This window comes from Ambystoma mexicanum, chromosome 4p, assembly GCF_040938575.1.
Source record: "Ambystoma mexicanum isolate Mex_15411 chromosome 4p, UKY_AmexF1_1, whole genome shotgun sequence".
NCBI classification, from domain to species: Eukaryota; Metazoa; Chordata; class Amphibia; order Caudata; family Ambystomatidae; genus Ambystoma; species Ambystoma mexicanum.
The window spans coordinates 285,749,214-285,771,891 of record NC_090927.1 but is presented as its reverse complement, the minus strand read 5'-3'; the positions used below and the strand labels follow the sequence as shown (position 1 = coordinate 285,771,891).

The window sequence follows — 22,678 nt, the reverse complement described above, 5'->3', positions numbered from 1 at the left end:
AGACTGTTACAGCCATGTTGGAGGGCTTCAAATACGGCCGGTACGAGCAATCTGACTTAACCATCATCACAGGTCTGGAGCTGGTTGAGGAGCGCTGGACGCCGTGGGTTGCGGAGTGAAGAACGAAGCCAGTGGCTGCTGCGAAGGCTGGTGTGGAACCGCCTGTATTGTGGGAGGCAGGGAATCCGGAATCGGAGGAGCCGGCTGGGACAGTGGTGTCTGCGCTGGGGCCTGTGGCACCATAGCCATCGGAAGAATGACTTTGGGTGCTGGGGGCGGCGACCTGACGGAGCATGTCCCTGATGGCATCCCGGAAGATGGCCCCTATCTGGGAAGTTTGCATCAGCCTTAGGAACCGTTCAAAGAACCCGTCTTCGGAGACTGTAGAGTTGGCAGGTAATATTGACTGAGTAGCCAAGGGCAGCTGGGGCCGGGGCACACTCTGCCTGGGATGCAGGGGAAACCTGCCCTGCGCTACTGATGGATAAACTGTAGGCCACGCACCTGGTTGACACCAGTCCTACCTTGTGACTCTTTCCTCCACCCGCTACGCAAGAGGGGGTATCGGATGAGCGGCCATCTTGTCTGGCACTGCAGCCATCTTGTTGAGCTGCGTGCCACGTGCTGAAGTTCTGGTGACTGGCTTGCTGGAACCAGCCCCGTCCAAGATGCTTAGTTTTGGAACAAAAGGCCTATACCGCACCTTAGGCCGTGAACTGGAATGCGTCCTGCACTCGGCAGAGCTGTCGGTAGTGTTGCTTGAAGGCGCCCCCTCGGACATGATGCCGGTACTAGGGCGTTGCCCCTCGGGAGTAACCCCGGTAAAAGAACCTTGTGGTCCCTCAGCACTGACACCGGAAGGATCCAGAGACCCCTGGCCTTGAGGCCGGGAGCTGGTCTAGCCTCGGTATGTGTGCTGGTACTAGAACCCAACAGGTTCCTCCCAGTTGGGCGGTTCCTCGGGAAGGCATTGCCCTTACGGGGTGCGATGGTGAATAGAGGCCTTTCCTTCGGCCTCGAGCGATGTTTGACAAAGTCCTTTAGGTCCTTTGGAGGTGACTTCTGGAAGAGCTCCCTCCACCTAGCTAGCCTGTTCTTCAGTGCCCGTGGAGTCAATGCGTCGCACGCAGAACAACCTTAACAGCCTTGGTCGAGGCCAAGGCAGCGGAGGCAAAGGGCATGGGGATTCGTTGTAGGGAAGAGCCCCTCACAGGCTGGACACCTGCAGAAGCCCGCTGAAGTCGACATGTGCTGGGGAGGAGCGTGGCGTCAGAGGACCAAGTACCTATTGAAAAGAAAAAAGACAAAGATAGAAGAATATCCAGGGCAAGAGCGTGTGTTATTATATGGCCGAAGCCAAACCCAGGAGCACTGGTGAATTCAGCCCGTTCCCGTCGATGTGGAAAAGGGGACAGGGGAGTGGCGCCGGTAGGCGGAGTCACGCGAGCACATGCTCCCAGGACCAGGAGAAGAAGATTTTTTCTGGTGAAAAAGGTTCCATCTCCCGTCCCTCGAGAGGTACGCCCATACAGTATGGAGGAAAGGGGACAGGACGTAAGAGTACAATTTCTCAGTGGTCGACAATGTCGAAGGCTGCTGACAAATCTAACATCAGCAGCCCCGCCTTGCCATTATCCAGGATTTGGAGCATTTCATTTTTCATATTCAATAATGCACATTCTGTCCCATAACCCGATCTGAAACCTGATTGCCTTGGGTGTAAGCTTCCAGACATTTCCAAATGTTCTGCCAACTGAAAAGTTGCCACTTTATCCAGTATCCCGAAAAGGAGCATTGGAAATAGTTTGAATGTTGGCAGGCACCTTCTGATCAATGCCAGGCTTCTTTAATAATGAGGTCCCAGAGACCATCTTCAGTGCCACAGGCACACAATATTCCCTGAAACCAGCTTTTATCAGGCGGACCAAATAAGGGAGGAATAATTCTTTATTATTCAAGATAACATTTTATGGCAGAAGTACCACCCTGCATGTTTTTCATGATATTCCAAAGCGCTTCTTACGAGGTATTGCTAAAAAAGAAATTTGAGGACACATTTTGGACAGACCCAACACCAGTTTCATGAGGATCAGTACCTGCCATATTGGTTAAATTAATTAGATATGAGATGGAGCAGATGATATTTTCGAAGAGAAAGCCTTTTGAATGGCTTCACAATCTGCATCCAAGGGATCACTCTGCTGAGACATAGTCTTAGGTTTTAAAAGAGCATAGTCTTAGGTTTTAAAAGAGCTCTAAGAATCTGGAAGTGTTTGCCTGTGTTATTTCTAGCCTAAATAATTTGGGTGTCCAGAAACCTTACTTCAGCATGGATAATCTCTTTTTTATGGTGCTTTTCCAGAGATTTCCATTTATTCTTATTCACCTCCGATTGATCTTTCAACCAGGCCGTTTCAGCCTGTCGCTTTTCCTTTCTACGGTCAGACAGGGCAGAGGTGTACCATTTCTGATCGCTACGCTTCTACCCAACTGATTTCAGCATAAAAAGGCGCAGCTCGATTTAAAAGCGCAGTCAAGTGATTTTCAAATTCTAGAACCAAATGGTCAAGGGAGTCCGTGTCCCGAGTAGATACCATAAGGAGGCTAAGACATGAAGCCAGGTCTGACTGTTGAATTGTATTACAATTACGACTAGAGACACGATGGTAAGGATAATTTACAGGAATTTTAGGAGGCGCCATTACAAAGCCAAAGGCCACAAAGAAATGGTCCGACCATACACACGGCTGGACGTCCACCAACCCTATAGGGAGGTTTTTACTAACTACCCAATCCAACACATTCCCCAGCCTAACACATTCCCCAGCCTATGTGTTGGGTCGCTCCCATTTCCAACAGTAAACTGATTGAGTGTAAACAATTGAAACAGCCTTGTTGCTTCCAAGTCCGATGACTTCCCCAACCATGTATTAAAATCCCCCAATATTATAGTAGATGTACTGGGTTTAGGTGCTGATGCTAGAATATCCGCTAGATCATCGTAAAAAGTATCTATATCTCGAGGTGGCCTATATAACAAGACAATATGTAATGAATTATTCAGTGTCCGAGTAGTTTTGATAGATACATTTCACATCCTTTACAAGTAATTGGAGACTGAAATAAGTTGAGGTGAACACACGCAATAGCTGCCACCCCTCCCCCTACCACCCTCTGTTTTGTCCAAAGAAGGTACATCCAGGGGCAGTGGCCAAGTCAATATTTGGACTACTTGACTCCAATATCCAAGTCTCTGTAATGGCCATGATAAGAATAGCTTGGTCCACAATATAATCCCCGACATCCAAGGAATGTTTGTCGAGCGATCTAGGGGGAAATGAATAGAATTCAGCGCACAAGTGGCGCACGTGGCTGGCGCAGTGTGCGCGTGCGACAGCCTGCGCCAGCCGCATGCGCCCAAATCCATTTCCACGCACAGCGTATTCATGGATTTTAACATCCATTACCAGCGTGGCGCAGCAACCCTGCAGCAGCGCCAGTTACGCCCCCAACCCCTCCCTGTGCGCCATGTACAGCGCACAAATCCCATACATGGCGCACAGGCCAGTGGACCAGCATACAGGCTACCAACCACGAAAACGCCTGTAAAACTCCCTGCGCACCCCTCCGAATACACAGGGAGAATCATGCGCGATTGGCCCTGTGGAGCGGGGTACATGTATTACTGGGGTGCGCAGGACATGCGATTGGCCCTTTGCGAGCGGGGTACGTGTATTACTGGGGTTCGCAGAGAGTTTCACACGCGATTGGCCATGTGCGAGCGGGGTACGTGTATTACTGGGGTTCGTGGGCAGTTTCACATGCGATTTCACTGTCAGAGCGGGGTACGTGTATCCAGTGGGGTGCGCCGGGAGTCCCACACGTGAATTGGCAGTGTGGGTCCTCCCAGGTGTGCCCTCTACCCCCTTTGCGGCCTCTGCAGGCAGCCCACACCACAGGGGACTACCCAGCACCCCTGGCCATGTCCCGAAGGCAGCCCATCCACCATGGGCATGCCCCCCAGCCAGCCCACATGTCACCTTGCACTAGTGATCACCAACTCATGTCCCCCACGCCCCAGCAGTGCGGCTCAGGCCCCCGACTCATGTCCCCCAGCACCCCCATCCACCAAGCATTGAGGGGCACCTGCCAGCAGGCCCCGACTCATGTCCCCCAGCACCCCATCCACCCAGCATTGAGGGGCACCTGCCAGCAGGCCCCAACTCAGGTCCCCCAGCACCCCCACCCCCCAGCAGTGAGGCTCAGGCCCTGACTCATGTCCCCCAGCACCCCCATCCACCCAGCATTGAGGGGCACCTGCCAGCAGGCCCGACTCATGTCCCCCTGCAACACGAAAGGAAGCTGCACAATCATGGCCCTCATGTGCACCACAATTCCACAGCACGCCACCCCACTCTTGACATGCAATGATTTCACCAATCCACCACACACCGACATGCCTACGTCACGACACAAATCAAAAGGCAACCATGTACATCAACACATGTCGGTCACACACACACACTGTATGCCATAGATTGTGCAAAACCACAATTTGACATGCATGAACCCAATGAGCGAATCCCACACATGGAATTAAAATATCAAAATGTCTTATTAACAAAATCAATGTAATGAAATGAAAGTCAAAAAAATAATACAAAAATGAAATGAAATGCATGTCCAAAAATATGAAAAATGAAATGTAGATGCAATCCAAATAAATCCAGAAGAAAAATGGTCCAAAATCATTGTCCGCCAAAACAAATCCAAAGAAAACGTAAAAGTGAAAATCCATTTCCCCATGGTGAAATTCAAAGAAAATGCACACATAAAACCAAAGTCCAACTATGTACAATCAATTTTGAAAGGGTCCATGAGCACAACGAAAGAAATGAAACCCATCTAAAAAACTACCTAAGAAAAGAACTATATACATAAGTGTGGGGCATAGTCCAATCACCCCAAAAGAAATGAAAACGAAAAGGAAACCTAACACTAAAAACTATTTACAATGGCGGCAGGCTAGTCCGACGGCTCACTTTCCGATGTCCCGGGCCAGGGCATCATCGAACTTCTGGTCAAAGTCCTGGAGGCGGTCCTCTTCCATGTGCCCTGTCCGATGATGCCTGCACATCCTCCATCTGCAGGTATCCAGTTGTTGTGGTGTCCACCCCTGCTGGACCGCCGACGCCCGGCTGTGGCAGGGATGGGATCTCCACCAAGCTGGCTGTGTTCGTCAGGCCAGGTCCAGAGGGGGCCCTGGTGGAATCTGGGCTGGAAGACGGCAGGGAGAACGACTGGCGCATAGTCTCCACAGAGGAGGAGAGGTCCGCCAGGGTGCGCGACACATGTAGGAACCCAACGACCAGGGCCCCTCCCAACAGTGCCACGTCGCAACGCTGCTCTTCGTGAAGGCGTGCGTGCTCCCCCAGGAAGCACGCACGTCATCACGAATGTCACACGTGCGTAACGCGACACCAATCAGGACGGAGCCCATACCGTCATGGGACCCCTTGTCCGCAGGTAATTGAGGGGCAGATGACGTGGGCCTCCCCCCTACCTGCAGACGGGCCTGGGACGGGGCATCCCTGCTGGTGCATAGTGGTGCATGCACAGGCCCCTCTGCGGAGACCTGTGCTGCCTCCTGACCCTGGCCCTGGACTGCACCACTTGCACCAGTGGTACTGCCCCACCAGGCCCCACGGGCGGCTCAGTAGCGGGCTCCTCCTCCTCTGTGGAGATCACCAACCTGGATGTCTCCGCACTGTCTTCCGCCATTGCAAGCCCCTGTGGGGGCTCACCTAGCCCTTCCGCTACAGCCGTAGTGGCAGACGCGGCACAATTCCCCTCGCTCCCGGATGATGGCAATTCCTGGGAGGGCGGCTGGGCCTTGCGTCGCCGCCCGGTGGAGGCATCCCCGCTGCTTGGCTCCACAGCGCCGTCTCCGTCCTCTTCTTCACTCGACGCTGCGTAGAGGGAGACATAGAACACAAGCATCAGGGTACAGTACAATATTCCCCTAGACAGGAAGCAATAACACAGGAGTGGCACTGTCAAATGTCACTTCCATCCTGTCCCTCCACAACACATGGGTGAATGCACGCAACACATGCAGAAACCGGCACGGCGCCTGCAATCAACATCAGCATCCATGTACAAGGGCCTCTTTTAGCCAAAATGTTGGCTTCAAACTCACATGCATCATGGCTCATACTGATCCCATGCACACACATCACCGGAGGATCATGCATCATGGCTTGTACACCACAGACAGTGGATACAACGGTGACCGCACTGCATGAGTGAATCTACACATCACGGACATGTGTCATGCATCCATGCCGCTTCAAAGTCACACACAGACTTCTCAGACACACACACACATGTGCACCATACATGTACATGGGAGCAATACCCTTCCCTCACCCCCCCCCTCCATATCCAAGAACAGAGACTGGCATGCATTCATGTGTGCATTCCGCATACAGCTCCCCATGTTGCATTGGAACACATGCACCATCCATGTGGTTCACACATTACTGGTCTCACATGCATGACCATGATGTCCCTGCACACACACACATTCATACATGGCTTATGTTACATATACAGGCAAGTATCAGACTACCAGCACACTGCAACATGCCCTGTCTCACACAGCAATGCTTGGCCACTTACTGCTCAACTCCTGACGGGTCTGCCTCCGAAGGATCTGGGCGTGGAGCGCTGGGTCTACGTGTTCCAGGACCCTCATCTGGATGTTGCTCATGTTGACCCGGCACCCCTCTGCATCCTCTGCCTTCACGAGGCGCCGGGCCTTGCAGAGGGTCCTGGACCTGAAGTCCTCCCAGCGCTTCCAGACGTGCTTGATGTCGTGGGTTGCCACCCCCTCTGCGTTGATGGCAACCACTACGTCCTCCCAGATCCTCTCCCGTCCTTCCTTGTTGGCGCTTGATGTTCCGAAGAGGGCATCATAATGCCCCAGGACATGCTCCACCAGGACACCAATTTCCTTCTCAGTGAAGCTGGTGGCCCTCTGCCTCTCTGGCTGGGGGTCGCCAGTGGTCTCAGATGACGTTTGCCCCGACATGGCGACCCCTGAGGCAGGTGTGGGTGGGCAACTGGGTTCTGGGGCTGGGCTATGGAGCGATGGTATCCCAGTCGGGAGTCTTCTGTTCCAGCAGGGGTGGACACAGCAACTGGACCCCTGCAGATGGCTGACGTGCAGGCACCAAATAGCAGGGCACGTGGGCAGTAGGCAGGCAGCAGCAGATGGCTGGTGGGAGCATGCTCGGGGCTCTTGGGGGCAGGAAAATGGCCTTTTGGGCAGGAGCGTGGTCTTCCGTGTGTTTTCGCGTGGCCAGCTTGATACGGAGTGATTTGGCACGTGACAAAAGTGCACGTCAGCGTGAAATCCGAGGAAAGGCCCTTAGCGCGTAAGAGACGTTACGCGCGCGGGCGTTCCCCCACAACACGGGTGCATAGTGAATCAGCACGTGAGAAAACTGCATGTCACTGTGCTATTGGAGGAAAGGGCCTTAGCGCGTTAAGTGACGTTGCACGTGTGGGCTGGCTTAAAAGGTACAAGTATCACGCTATTTACTTGTACGTGCTTTTTGTGGAGAGCAAGCGGGTGATTCTTGTACTTCTTGTCGGTTCACACGCGATTACTTCACGTTTCCAGTTCGTAAACCCTGTATTCTCAGACTGCGTTCTTTTCTTCTTTTGGCGGGGGTGTTGCCAACACGCACATGCGCATCTTTTTCACGTTCTTTTTCAAGGCAGACAGTGAGTCGCACACGTATTTTCCAACTGTGGTTGCCCCCGTGTGTCGCGTACCCCTTCAGAGGTCATTGTAGGCTGCGTGTAACACGTACGCTTATTTTTGTGTTTCTGGGTGCAATAGCGTAGTGCGGGTTCATTTTTCCACGCACGTGGTCTACCAGGGGTTGCGTGCACGTGTACTTTTATTTTTGGGGAGCCTGTGCGTTGCGTGACCCGTCATCTTCCCCCAGGGGTCACAGACAGCCTTGCTAGAGCACTAGGGTAAGAATTCCATCTAGTACCCTACCCCTTTCACCCCAATTGCCCAGGACAACTGCAACTCCCATACGCACAACAACATCAGTGCCATGGTTGGGAGGCGACCAAGCAGTAAGGGAGGCAAAGGTGGCCAATCTCAAAGAGGTGGGCATGGTGGGCGCGGTAGGGGATGTGGCCAGGATTTGCAGTGTGCCCCTAGAGCCCCATGTGTGGAGGACCAATCAGGGCCACCTATGCCCCCCCCCAATGGTTGTGGGAATTGAATTGTAGCTGACACCATCACAGCTCAGCCCTTGTTGGACCGGCACATTTTGTCAAATGAACCGGCACAGGATGACTCCCAGGCTGACTTCCAGGTCAACGAGTCGAAGCCACGTGTGGCGGTGAAAGGTGCTGTCACCAGGCCACGTGGATCTGGGGCAGCAATGTCATCTACTGCCCCAAGTAGCCAGGGTGGGGAGGCTGCAGCGGCAGCTGCAGCTCAATCCACCCCAGCTCTGAGTCTCCCAGCCGGGACAGTGTTGGTCCAGGTCCATCACACCGACGTTGGCCCTGCCAACATCACCCTGCAGCCAATGCCTGCACCAAGACCTTTGGTCATTGTGCCTTTACAGGCTTCAAGTACCCAGTCCACCTGCGCTTCTGCCCCTGCTGACCAGAGCGGCGTAAGCCACTCAGGATCCGCACCACCTTTGAAGAAGAAGGGTGCTCTTGCACTACAGGCTGAGACCCCAGACACGGCTACACACTCTGGCACGACATGGAAGCCTAGCTTCAATGACGCCGAACTTGATGCACTTGTGGCCTGTGTGTCGGCACATAGCCGCGAAATGGTGGTGACTGCAGGCTGTAAGACTACGCCTGCTCAACGTAGGGCCCACTGGCAGACCATCGCGGACTACATTAGTGCCCTTGGATTTGTGAGGCGTACAGCTGATGATTGCTACAAGCGGTGGAATGACCTTAAACGCAGAGCAAAGAACAAGCTGGTTTCCAATCATGCCTCCACTCTGGTGACTGGCGGTGGGTCTCCACCAGAGGACGACCAACTCACTGAACATGAGTCTGTTGCTGGAACCTTCGTCACAGAGGAACAGATCCAAGGCGTGGGAGACCTACCAGATTATGAAGCATTGTCCGGTGAGTGCCCATACAAGTGTGTGTAATCCATTTGTACGTTTCTTGGGTGATGTGTAATGATTGAGTGCCAGGTGAGTGTGTGTACTCCTGAGTGGTATGGGTCATCCATGTGCTTCCTCCAAACCATTCACCGGCCTTGGATTTGGGTATGACAGTGTCCCTTCTGACCACAGTGGCCAATTAGCGCCACATTACTGCAGTTGCCCTTGAACTGTCATCTTGCAACAACCTTTTCAGAATTTTCAGTGTTCATTCAGCCTGATTGTTTCAATCCTCCCATTTTTGCAATGCATTTTTCAGCCCTATGCCACATATGTGACATGCTTCTGTCATAGGTTACACCCGACATTGGCCCACATTTATCACCTTGTTATGGGAATGATTTGACCATTCAGGCTGATTGAGTAAGGGCCTGCTCACATTGATTTTTGGGGCCTGTTTGAATGGGGAGCATGATTGTCGTTTCCTGTCATGTTGAAGTGACCAGCCATTGATGTATCCATCTGCCTGCCATCACTGTATAATTGTACACTGGATGTGTTGCAGTGTGTGGCACATGCGTATTTTGTCACACAATTTAGCTTTTTTCATCTCACCATGTCCATCTCACATGGCTGGGTGACGGTACTCATTTAGTAACATGGCTGTACTTGTCAAATGTACCATGGCTTTGCTACGTGCCATCTGTGTGCTGGCATGTGTCATGTATGTGGATTGCCCATGCCACTCACAGGCTAATGTGTGCTGCCAGTGCTATCCAGCATGCAGCACATGTGTTGCTTTTCCATCTTGGAGTCCTCAGTGTCTGTTTTTTACCTCCCCTTCCAACTCATTGACAGTGCATGCAAGGGTTATAGTCATGTGGGACATATAATTCATGTACTGGATCTCTGGCTTGTCAGGTCTATGTGTGCGCTATGGTGCTCATGCCCGTTTCCATTTGTTGTCTTTCATGTTTTTGCAGGTGATGACGGACTTGATACTGTTGAGGTGGAGGAGATGGTGCAGACCCAGGAGGAATCTCAGCCACGACCGGGCACCAGTGGAGGACGTGGGGTGGTGGTGGGTGAAAACCCAATCCTCCTGCAGACCATACTGTCCAGGGGTGTCTCTGGGTGCACCTCCTCAGACCTCTATGATTCAGGTGCTGAATCGGACGATGAGACTTCTGTGCTGTCGCAGGTTAGTGTTTCTGGCAGGGATGCTGTTCTGTCCAACCCACCTGTACCGGAGGTAGACGCCTCTATGGGGATGTCAGTGTTGGTAACTCCGCCTTTGGCGGTTACGGATGCAGGGTCACACTCCACATCATCTGATCCTGTTCCTGGGCCAGCAGATCAGAGGGGGAATGCAGTCCTGCAGCCTCAGGCAGTGCCAGCACAGCAAGGTGCAGATCGCCTTGCCCCAAACAGGTGTGGTGCCCACCGACGCGGTGGCCGTGCGCCACCAGGCAATACTGTATGGGAAAACTCCATTTAAAGTATAACAGCACAACAGGGAGCATCGGTTGAAATGATGGCTCAGGCAATGGATAGGATGGGCACTTCCATTCTCCCCCCCTGAAAGGCAGATGGAGCTCCAACAGCAGGCAACAGAGTCCATTTGCCAATCACACAGGGAGGACATGTTGGCGTCCAACAGGGACCGACGTGCGGCACTGGAGATTCTGCGCAAAGCCATATCTGTAGAGTCCCTATACCTCCATGAGCCCATGGAGGTATTTTATTTTCCACAACATCCGCGCAGGTGGGTGTTGCGGTGCACCCTGTCCTCCAACCTCCTGGGTGGCCCCCCCATCCACTGGTCAACACATGGCCATTTTTGATTTTGTATTTTATTTTTTTTAATTTTTTTTACAGTGTGTTGCCTTGTGTGGCTTCCATGGGCACCCACTGTGTATTCCAGCTGGGCACAGGCAGGCTTGTCCTGTCTTTCGGTTAGACGCTTGGGTTCCTGACACATACACCCCTCCTGCTTCCCCTTTCCACTGGCTTGCAAAGTGTGTGATCAAGTGACAGTACCTTACACAGTGACATTGGGCTCCCATAAGCTGTGTGGGCAGTCTGTAGTCAAAACTGTGTGTACATCCCTAGTGGGGATTGTTGTTGGATTGAACAGTGCATGGTGTATTGATATGTGCTTGTGCATCCATGTCTTTCTTTACAAGGCCGTTGTTCCGCTCACCTGGTTCCCACGGGGGCGTCGACCGGAACTGGGCCGCTGTCGTTTCCACCAGCGTGACGTGTAGCGCCGAGATGACTGACTGGACTGGCCCGCTCAGCCTAGTTTGTCTGGCTCGCAAGAATATTCTTCTGCAAAGGAGAAGAGGAATTAACCACCCGTGGAATTGAGTGTCAACCCACCTTCCCCACTCCCGTTGTCTTCCCACAGATCACTCTTGATGTCCCCTCCTTAGTCTCACCTGATGGTTTGGAAGGATGAGCTCTCCATCCTACCTCGACCGCAGGGGCGCGTTTATGACCAGTTACTTCACTGGCGTAGAGGAATTGGTGAGTTCCAGTATTGACTCTAAAGTCCAATTGTTCATAAGAGTTCAAATGTCTGATCTTCACTCTGTCCGATTCCTTGCAGGTTGCCGATTAATCCACTTGAAGATTTCCAAATGGCACTTGGAAAGATTCAGGTAAGTCTATTGTGGTTTTCCCCTTAGGGGCCGGGGTACGGTATGAAGCAGAGTTGACTGCGCCGACCCGACATGAGGCGAGTACCTCCCGTGGTAAATCAGGTAAATCCTTGGGGGTAGCTTGTATAGCCTTAGAGAGTCCCCTTGCTCACCTTGCTGTCTTTGTCTCCTTAGGTGTCGGAGGGCGGCCACGAGATGGAGAGAGCGTGATGGAATGCTGAAGTACCGCCAAGCAGGTGAGTTCAGCGCGGCGCCGTAGGAATGCGAAGTGATGCTTCAAAAACTTCTGTCTTTCAGTTTCAGGAGTCCCAGGACTGAAGCGGGCGTGGCTGAAGACTGGAGCTGCTGAAAACACGGTGAGCGTTACGCTGCAGCTAGCAGAATAACACGAAGCACGTGTGGCTGTCTGGGCGTGGTTTAAATAGCCTTGGAAGATGATCCAGGTAAGTATTCCTCCACAGCCCCACCCAAGTAACAAAATAGTCCCTTCAGTAAAATAGTCCCTCCTAAGCCTCATTTGGCTTGAGTCTTCATCCAGCATGGTCTGCCTCTGTTGAGTATGCAGCATGGTCTGCTTCAGGTAAGTTATCAATAATGAGCCTGGCGCCCATGGCGCCAGGACTGACTTTTTCTTTGGGTGCAGTCCTGGCGCCTATGGCGCCAGGCTCATAAACAGCCCCTAACTGGGGCTTTTGGGCATGCTCCAAGTGGCATGATGCCTGCTTCCGGGGCTGCTGGGCCTGGTCTGGTCTTCCGGGGGCAAGTATCATGACAGCCGTCTCCTTTGCAGATGCAGTTCATGTTGTATGCAGTACACTGACACATTTGCCGGACAGCAGCAACTTTCTGCAGTTGGAAGGGGTCGATGTTGCTAGCTTAGTCAGGTTGTGAGACTTGCACTACTTTGATTTTGTACTGTCGTATTTTGACACTGTTTCATCCTGTGTTGCTGTTCTGTGTTGCTGGTAAGTATTTGTTCATGTGTGCTGTTTCTTATTGATTACTGGGAGCATATTGTCTGTGGCCTGTTTACATTTGGGACAGTGCACTTTGTGACACTTGTGTCATGTGTTGTGCATTCATTTTGTAGCTTTCACATTGCATGACATGCCATGGTGTGGTGGGTAGCTGAGATGGGGAGGGGTTGGGTGACATGGCACTATTTTCATGGTGTATTTTTCAAGGGGGTAGTAATTCATGCAGCATGCATGTGTGTCTTTTTTTCACACGGCATTGGTTGTATTTAAGTAGGTAGGGATGCACACAATGTAACACTGCCAGGTGACCAATCTCAGGCTGGTGTGGTTGTGACAGTTGACTGTCCCTTATGTCATCATCATTGATTGTCAGCTGGTATGTGCCAGGGCTGTGTGCACTCCACAGGGGTAGTATTTTAGGTAAAGTAATTAGCCACCAGCTGTGTACGGGCTGCCCCACCACGTGCCCTTTCACCTCCCGTGAGCAGCGGCTGTGCATGTGGTTGGGGATGTGGGGGCACCACCATGTCCACCCGCAGGCCCTGGCGGATTGCAACGTTGTGCAGGACACATGCTGCCACTATGATCCTGCACACTTCTGGGGGCGTGTATAGCAGCTGCCCACCAGAGCGGTCAAGGGAGCGAAAGCGTGACTTGAGCACTCCGAATGTGCGCTCCACTATGCCCCGGGTTGCAATATGGGCTGTGTTGTATCTTACCTCAGGTGCTGTGGTGGGGTTCCAAATTGGCGTCATCATGTGGGTGCTCAGAGGGTATGCACTGTCCCCTGGGGAGGTGATGATGGGTATCATTAGTGGGGTTGTGGCATTACTCAGTAACTGACATACATGCATGTACAGAGGCAATTATACTCACCAAACAGCCATGTATCGCCATGCCGCCCAGCTTCTAGGTCCCGGTATAGGGATGACATTCTGAAAATGAAACTATCATGGGTGGAGCCTGGATAGTTGGCATATACTGAGGTGATGATTCCGTTGGCATCACATACTACCTGCACGTTGAAGGAATGCCAGTGCTTGTGGTTTCTATAGATGTGCTCAGTTGCTCTGGGTGGACGTAGAGCCACATGGGTGCAATCAATGGCACCTAGCACTTTGGGGAAGTGAACCACCCTGTAAAAGTCCTGGACGGCAGCCTGCCTTTCTGCAGGTGTTCTGGGCATGTATATGTGCCTGCGGACTGAAGAGAGTGCAGTCATGATGGCTAACACCTGGTGTAGGCAGCGTGACTGCATGGCCTGTGAGGACCCCCCCCCCACTATGGCACTTGTCCGCTGAAATTAACCAGTGGCCAAGAAGTGCAGTAAATTGAGCACCTTTTCCAAGGGGCTCAGTGCTTGGGAGCACAGGGTGGGTGATGTGAGGTCATCTTCCCACTCACTCACCAGGTCAAGTATTATGTGTGGTGGAAACCTGTACCTCCCATACACCTGGTCATCAGGCATCCCAAAAAGGCTGGTCCTGGGTATAAAAATGCAGGGCCTGGCTATCCTCCTCCTCCTGCGGTGTCCCACGACCACTGCTGCGAGGAACGGTATATTCATTGTAGCGTCTGAGCTTGTTTGTTGTTTGTGCGCACTTTTATGCTGCGTGGGGCCGCATATGCCTGCTTCCTGCTGGCGTACGTGTTTCCGGATTAGCGCGTCTTTTTTGGCGCACGCGTTTCCCCAGTTCGATTCCATAAATACGTGTTGTAGGCGTGCGTGTGGGCGTTCTGCGCATTTGCCTCCTGTACTTCCCCCGTAACACCCACATTTTCACGTGTTGTTCCCCATTCCACGTGTTATGCCCGGTGTTCCGCACACTTTTGTTGTGTGCACCGCGCTATGTGCGCTTTCGCTGTGCGCATAGCACACGGCGTTTGATGACGTGTGCGCCACGCACGATTTTAGCGCACATCCCAGGATTTACACGCGCACGGGCTTCCATGAATCGATGTGCGTGGCTTTTGCACGCTTGCTCTGTGATTTTAGCGCTTGCGCTACGATTCGCACACTTGCGCTGCGATTTTCGGCGCACATTAATTCCATGAATCGGCCTGCTAGTGTTCAAGAGACACATTTTTAAAGGTAAGGAGTCCTTTGCACGGATGGAGTTTCCCCCAAAACGGTCATTCACCACATATGTATCTGACAGTTGAAAGATAAGGACCTTAGACAAGTCCCTTTCAGTATAGGAAGAATAAATACTAATCTAAGGAGAGGCACCTACCTCATCATTAAGAGCCGCCATACCATCGAGCGCCCACAGAAAAAGAAAGATCTGGGGATGATAACCGGAACTGAATGCAGTGGTTCTGCCAATAAGTCAACACAGAGAAGTCCAGAAATAAGATGAAAACTGCAAACCCCTGTTAGAGATTATTTTGTCAGGAAACCCATATGTAGATAAAAAATATGGAAAAAGAAGGCCTCTGCCATCTGTGGTGCAGTAGGGAGACCAGGCAGTGGCACAAAATGTGCCATTTTAGAGAAACAATCCACAATCACGATTATACAAGTCGAACCATTCGAGGGAGGCAGGTCCACTATGAAATCAGTGGCAATGGTGTGCCAGGGTCGAGGTGGTATATCGAGCGGGTATAGAAGACATGCTGGTCGTCTATGTTCAGACTTAGCTTGAGCACAGACTGGACAAGACGCAGTCTATTCCTGTACTTGTTTCTTCATTCCCGACTACCAAAACAGTTGACCTCTTCGTTTGGCGGTGGCCCAGATTCCTCTATGGCCAGCAAAGGTTGAGTTGTGCATCCGAGAAAGACCGATGTTTCGTAGGGCAGCAGCATGGATGTTTCGCCCCTCATGGAACAACGGACCATCCATCATGCTTGTCCAATAGGGTGGGAACAACGGGATCTTTGGCGGTATCTACCGAAACTTGGTCAAGAAGATGATGGATGGAAAGCCAGGAAATGTGACACGGGCGATGGGATGAAGCTGGGTAGCTCAACACTTGGTGTTGCAGGAGCGGGCCAACGCATCTGCTTGCTTGTTCTGTGACATGTAGGTCACAAATAAGTCGTACTGAAGAAAAAAGAACGCTGATCTTGCCTGTCTTCCGTTATGGCACTGTTGTGTCCCAAGATCTTGCAAGATGCGATGGTCTGTGTGGACCTCTACCTTGAACCTGCCTTAGAGGAGGTGTTGCCACCATTCCTCAAAGGACAGATTGATGGCCAACAGTTCTTTTTCAGTAATCGAGTAGTTTTACTTGCTGGGCGTCGTCAATTTCTGGGATAGAAGGCCACAGTAAGTTCTGTCTGAGGTATCGGGTCGATCTGGAGAAGTACAGCGCCCACAGCTTGGTCAGAAGCATCAGCTTCTACGATGCATGGTCGGGTATTGTCCAGATGTCACAAAACGGGAGCACAGGTGAAGGCTGACTTGAGATCCTGAAATGCATCCTCAGCTTTCTGGTTCCATACATAACACTGTTTGGTGCTCATCAATTTGGTCAACTCAAGTGTTTTCTTGGCGAAGTTTGAGATGAAACCTCAGTAATTGTTAGCGGACCACACAAATCGTTGCAATGCCTTGAGATCATGGGGTGGTACCCATGATAGTATTGCATGCACTTTCTTGGTGTCCATCTGCACACCCTCAGCACCAACGACATACCCAAGGAACTCCATTGTTTTCTCGTGAAATTGACACTTTTCAAGTTTGGCGAAGAGATGGTGATGGCACAAACGACATAGGACTTCAGATACATTGGCGATAGGTTTCTCAAGGGCTGCAGAAAAGACCAAGATGTCATCCAGATTAACCCACACTGAGTGGCTGATTAGATCAGAAATGACTGAATCCAATAACCACCAAAAGATTTCTGGAGCATTACTGAGTCCAAAAGGCATCACTTTGTATTCATAGTACCCAAATGGTGTTTTGAAAGCATTTCAATTTGTGACCTGCCTTTATTCTGACCAGGTGATATGCTCCTGTGAGGTCCAGTTTGGAGAAAAACCAGGCCTCGCGTAGCAATTCCAGGATATTCGATGAGAGGCAACAGTCTTTTATGGTGATGTCATTGAGCACACTGTAATAGATACGGGTCGAATAAGGCCCTCCTTTTTGGGAACAATAAACAGATGTAAACCGAGAGGAGACTTGGAGGGAGAATCAACCCATTGACAAGACAATCGTCCTAATACTTCTTCAGTACAATCTTTTCAGCCTCAGTCAATGAGTAAAGGCGTCCGTTGGGCAGGACATGGTCTGCCACCAGATTTATCCCACAGTCAAAACCTCTATGAGGAGGAAAGGGAATGGTCTCAGGCTCCCGAAATAAATCCTGAAACTGCTAATAAGCATCCGGCAGTGAAAGACCTGAAATCATTTGGGTCAGACGGGTACCGGGAATGGTTTGTGCTTTATCAGTCGGGACAGGCCCACATGAGGAGGTAGAACGTGTAGTGCAGTGCAGTAGTCAGAAGCAAATATCATGACGCGAGTGGTCCAATTGAAGCTTGGATTATGGGTCATGAGTTAAGGCAAAACAGCACACTCTGGTATACAGACGATTTGATGTCGAATGCCAATCTTTTGTGATGTTGATTGAGTTCCAATACTTAAGGCACGGTTTGAGGGTCAAAAGGCCCAGAAGACAACATCAAAGCAATCAAGTAGTGCTGTGGCCAGCATGTTTTCTGCAGATCTAGTGCCCCAAGTCAAACAGACCACAAGGACAAACAAAGGAGTGGGTGACATCAGGGATTTGCTCATCTCGGGAAGTCTTTTCTCTAATTTGATAAGGCACGTCTTCGGTTTCTCCTCCTGGAGGTAGGGCTTTCAGTTTTCCGCCGTTTTGGCTGGTTGTACTGGACATGTATCCAGGAAATGTGCCAATCTTCCACAGTACATACAAAGTCAGTTGACCCTCTGACGTCTTCTCTCAGTTTCAGTCATCAGGCCTCGCAGAGCACCAATCTGCATTGGTTCTCCAGCTGTTTCTCCTTGGGAAGCAGAGGCTATGGATGTAGATGATCGAAAAAGCCCCTGCACAGGGAAATGAGTGCTTGTTTCACATGTGTTCTCTTCTCATTTCGGTCAAACGATGGTCGATCTTAATGACTTGGTCAATCAGGTCTTGTAGGGATGTAGCCTCAGATATATGTACCAATTCATTCTTATATTCATCCCGTAATTCTGTCCAGAATAAGGAGAGTTGAGTGATTTTGGGCCACAATGATTCAGTAGCTAGTTGTTTGAATCGACCAACATAGGAGACCATGGGCCTCATTACAAATTTGCCGGTCGGGAAACAAGGGTGCCAGTAAACTTACCGACACCCTTGCTTCCAGACCGGCAAACTACGAGTTTGACTGCTGGGGCCGCTGCACCCGACAGGTCTGACCCTGCTGGGCGCAGCGGCAAAAGTAGGTAGACCGTTCACGGAAGCGCCGTCACAGTTAGCAACGGTGTCAGCTCTTCGAGTCCCCACTCCCATGGAGTCCTATGGGACTCTATGGGAATGGGGACTAACATTTTACTGGGACCCCACTTCCCGGGTGGCCGGACATGTAATGTCCTGGTGGCACCAGGAAACCAGGCACCTTTAAAATTTTACGAGTGCGTCGGTACCCTGCCAGTAGCACCGGCAGGGTTACCGACTGACTCGTAATGAGGCCCAATGTTTTGAATGCCTTGATTAAGTTCCAGGAGCTGACTGTGCGTGGCGGATTGATTTGGTGATTTGAACACATCAAAGAAGGCCTACTCAAATCCAGCAAAGTCATCAAGTAATGGGCTCTGTGATGACACGTATGGTGTTGCCCAAGCCAATGCGTTTCCAAAAAGATGTCAAATGATCTAGCCTATTTTGCCTTTATCAGTTGAAAAGTGAGTGGGACGGAGCATAAACTGCATGGTACAGTGATTACAAAAATCTTGTTAGCTTTCAGGGATCCCCATCATATTTCCTGGCACTGGTCTAGCCGATGAAGTTCTCAGTATAATCAGCGGAGGTTGTCGTAGATAAAGCCCCCTGTAAAGTGGCATTTTCAGCTAGTAGTGCTGCCACCTCAGTGCTTAACTCCTGCAGTTCGTCTCTTAATTCCTGTAAGGCCTCCATCTCTGGGTCAGCAGGTTCAGTCAGGCGTCGCAATCTATCAAGATGTGCCACCCATGATTCCAGTTTACCTGGTTTCTGGCGTTGTTGGCGATACAGGGTAACTATTGGGAAGCCGTGTACATCTGGTCCTGTTGATTGTGTAGTGTGGGAGTCCACCTCCTAAACCAAGCTAGATCGTGAAAACCAGCAAGGGACAGGAAGCAGTTCCCCAGCACCACGTAAGAAGATCCCCCCACGCTTAACGTGATGCCAGGCAGTACAAGTACCGAATGTGGAGGATCAGAGACAGAGGTTGGAAGTTCTTCAGAGAAGGTAGAAGTAAACAGAAAAAGTACCTCACCACTAGGTAGAGGAAGTAGAAATAACACAGGTACAAGCTCCAGGCTGGCCAGACAGGAGGAGAAGGCAAGGGGTCAAGCAAGGAAGCAGGCTCCAGGGTAACAAGATAAGGAAGAGTTCAGAGCAGAGCTCAGCAGCGCAATACCCCAAGCAAATGAGGTTGCAACACACTGAGGCTTGTGCTTGCATTGCTTATATGCATGCCTGTGACCAAGGGTAGACAAACACTGGTAAACCGGTTGTCCGTGGAAATGGACAATGCAATCCGGACCGCGCATGCGCGGAATACAGACAGACCCCGGCACGTGCACTGTGCCCCACATGGTGGCCCCCAGTGGAGGGGAGAGACCACACAGAAAATGTCGGTGCGGCCGATCACAAAGATGCCAACAGACCCGCCATGGAATGGCAACGTGGCAGGTCCTATGGGTGAGCGATGTGACAGTAGCACATTAATAAGTTAAGTAATACATGAGAGTGGAGTTTATAGATTTATTTTCCACACTGAGGAGGTTCCGATAGGAAAAAAGGACCAATTTTCACTTGCGATTATGAAGACCATGAAGACCATGTTCGTTATAACCTAGTCATAAAATACAACTAGCTAAAAATGTGTTACCGTTATCCAACACATGAGTTGATGCTACTTAAACCTACAGTGCCCTTCGACATGAAATCCACGAAGGAAAATAAAACTATACTGGTTGCTCGTATGTCCTGCTGTGTCAATCCTTCTATTTAAAATGTAATAAAAATAAATCATTCTTGCTCACTCCAAGAAGGTTGCTGGCATGCTAATACAATGCTCTAATTAAATTGTTCTTTTGGGCGTTTTGCCATGAAATGAAAGGCAACTGTGCCCTAATCAGAGCCAAAGAAAGAAGCATGACAGCATTGCATATAAGCACAATGTGGCATCCTTCAAAATGTGCAAGTACTAGGTCATCCATTCCTTATGTCAAATGCCTGAGATGTCATTATTTTCAATATCGTATTCCACACCTTTAATTGAGGGGAGAAAGGCTTGCAAAACCCCCTTGTTTGAGCACACTCCTCCCTCAAAGAGAGTAAGATGGTGATCACACCTGACCAACAGCAAGAAGCTTTACAAGCCAGGCAAAACTAGAGCTGTATAAATTGATTAATCAGTTTCAGCACCAGTTTGTCTTGGGCAACTTTCCCACAAGTGGAAAGGAAGCACACTATAGCTATCAGTGTGACAGACCTGTGCGAAAAGCCTACAGTAATAGTTTTGCCTTTGCATGCAACCGCATATTGGATTCACCTTGCTCTTGCTCCTGATGGCTTAAGATTAGTCACGATCTTTGAACAATTGCAGAGATATGATGGCAATAAGGGTAGAGGGCATTCGAAGTGGAATCAAAAGAGCCCTTAGTTGTTTACACTCCCTTGACTGGGGTAGTGGAAGTAACTTGGAATAGGCTTGGGAGGACAGCTCTGGGGCAAAATGCTCTCCTTGGAAGCAAGACTCCCTGGTTCTGCACTTAGAGACCTCTGGGTATTAAGCATGTTATAAATAACCAATTAATTTTTTACCAGTAATTTGCTTTGGTCACCTTAACCATTAGGGAAGTCTCTCAATCGGCCCAGACCATCCTTTCAAGATCTTACAAGGCAACGTGCACAGACCAGAAAGCATTGACCAAGAGGTGGCAAGCTTGCACCTTCCGTTGGCAATGTTCAACAGTAGACACTATAGTATGTCATTTACACTTAATTTACCTAGAGCAAGGTTCTACAACCTTTGGCTCGTCTGATGTTTTGGACTACACCTCCCTTCAGCACTAGCCACCATAGACAATTCTGAAGGATTATGTGAGTCCAAGTCCAACACGCCTGGAGGCCAACAGGTTGCAGGCCCCTGACCTAGAGTGTTAAGTAAAGTTGTGTCAGTGCCTTGCTTGCAAGACCAGTTCAGATGTTTTTAATGGAGAGAGTTATCTTCAGCCTTAATCTGCCAACGAGCATCTGATAGTGTACCCTAATATCGTAAATGCATTGGGGGCCTAAGGTCAGCATAGCCAATCCAGACTAGACACAGCTTCTTTCAACAAGCTCAAGAATAAAGCTCAGCTTCAAAGAGGCCCAGCTGGGGAGGATGGAATCTGTAATGGCTTACAGTGTATGGAATCATAGCACATTAAGCTAGGACGCTAAATACAAACTGTAGAGAATTAGAAACAAATACTTGCAGCTTCGCTTTTTGGTTAAATACATTTGAAATCAACCTATCCACCTACGTACCTTTTCCTGCTTTTTGTCATCAACTTCAGTGCTTAAGATTCTTGGTTTGAGTTTTACACCACCTTCTTTAAAGATATCCCCAAGGCCCACTCCTCTGATCTTCTTTGCCTGAGTTTGGGGTACAGATTCATACCCATTTCCTGGTGAAAGTATAGGAGAGGCTGGCGTGGCAGGGGAGCTCGGGACAAGAATCCCAGGATCTACAGAAAAAAGGTAAACCAATTAAAATCCTGATGAGTTCATTCGAGAGGACAATTTAAACAGTCCACTAACTACAGTCCATCCATTTGCAACGGTATCCAGTTAAAATGTCGAAAAAAAGAATGCAGAAAAAAAACATTTTAAATGTGTTTTTTAAAAAAAATTATAATTTTTTTTGGGTTTAGCTAATAAAAATACATTGTAAATTTAAAAAAAACAGGGGGTTGGGGGACCCCCCCCCATTTAAAAACAAAAAAAAACATTTTTTTCAACATTATTGCATTCGAAAATATGTCATTCGACATATTAACTATAAACCGTAGATAGTTCTAGTGCTCAAATACAAACTCATGATGGTAACATGTGTTAACATCCATAAATAAAATGATATTTTGATGGCATAGGCATTTTGATAATCATTCCTCTGAAATATCTACTGCATCAGTTTGGGACAAATTGACAAAATGGGATGTATGCAGTGCCTCAATGATTCTGGAGAATGCAGTCCGCACCAAAACCATCTGCTCCCATCAAACACATGCTGGTTTACAGATGGGAAACAAGTGGAGTCAGAAAACTGGATGTAGAGAGTCCGGTCAAGTGGGCTAATGTACCAACAGACATTTAGGCTATGTTATTACCGGTTTTAGCTGTAGTGATCTACTGAGCCTTTGACCATTAAATGTGCATGCTATCCATTCAACCCATTGGCAGGGCCAGGCACCTGCCAAGCCCAGTGTTTGCCTAGTGCAGCAGCTCGAAGAGAAATCACTCAGCCATTTAGACATAGACCCACTTACAATGTTCTAAGTTTTAGGTCACACTGGTCGATTGTCTAAATAAGGATTTCTGGTTATTAAAGGGTATTAGTCATACAGGTGGTAAGAGAATTTCACCCGATACGATTTGGAGATGGGATTATTTGATTATTTTAACGTTGAGAGTAAAATTATTTTTAGGGAGAAAAACTAAAT

General features: G+C 49.8%; 1 protein-coding gene across 4 annotated transcripts in view; it reads right to left on the bottom strand.

Annotated features, from left to right (window-relative positions):
* The window catches only part of CD2AP (CD2 associated protein), a 1,227,366-nt gene that overhangs the window by 675,899 nt on the left and 528,789 nt on the right, over positions 1-22,678 (bottom strand). For all 4 annotated transcript variants that reach the window (XM_069605837.1, XM_069605839.1, XM_069605840.1 and 1 more), the window contains one exon: positions 21,504-21,703. In XM_069605837.1, the coding sequence (XP_069461938.1) occupies positions 21,504-21,703 (200 nt within the window). The remainder of the gene's footprint in view (positions 1-21,503; positions 21,704-22,678) is intronic.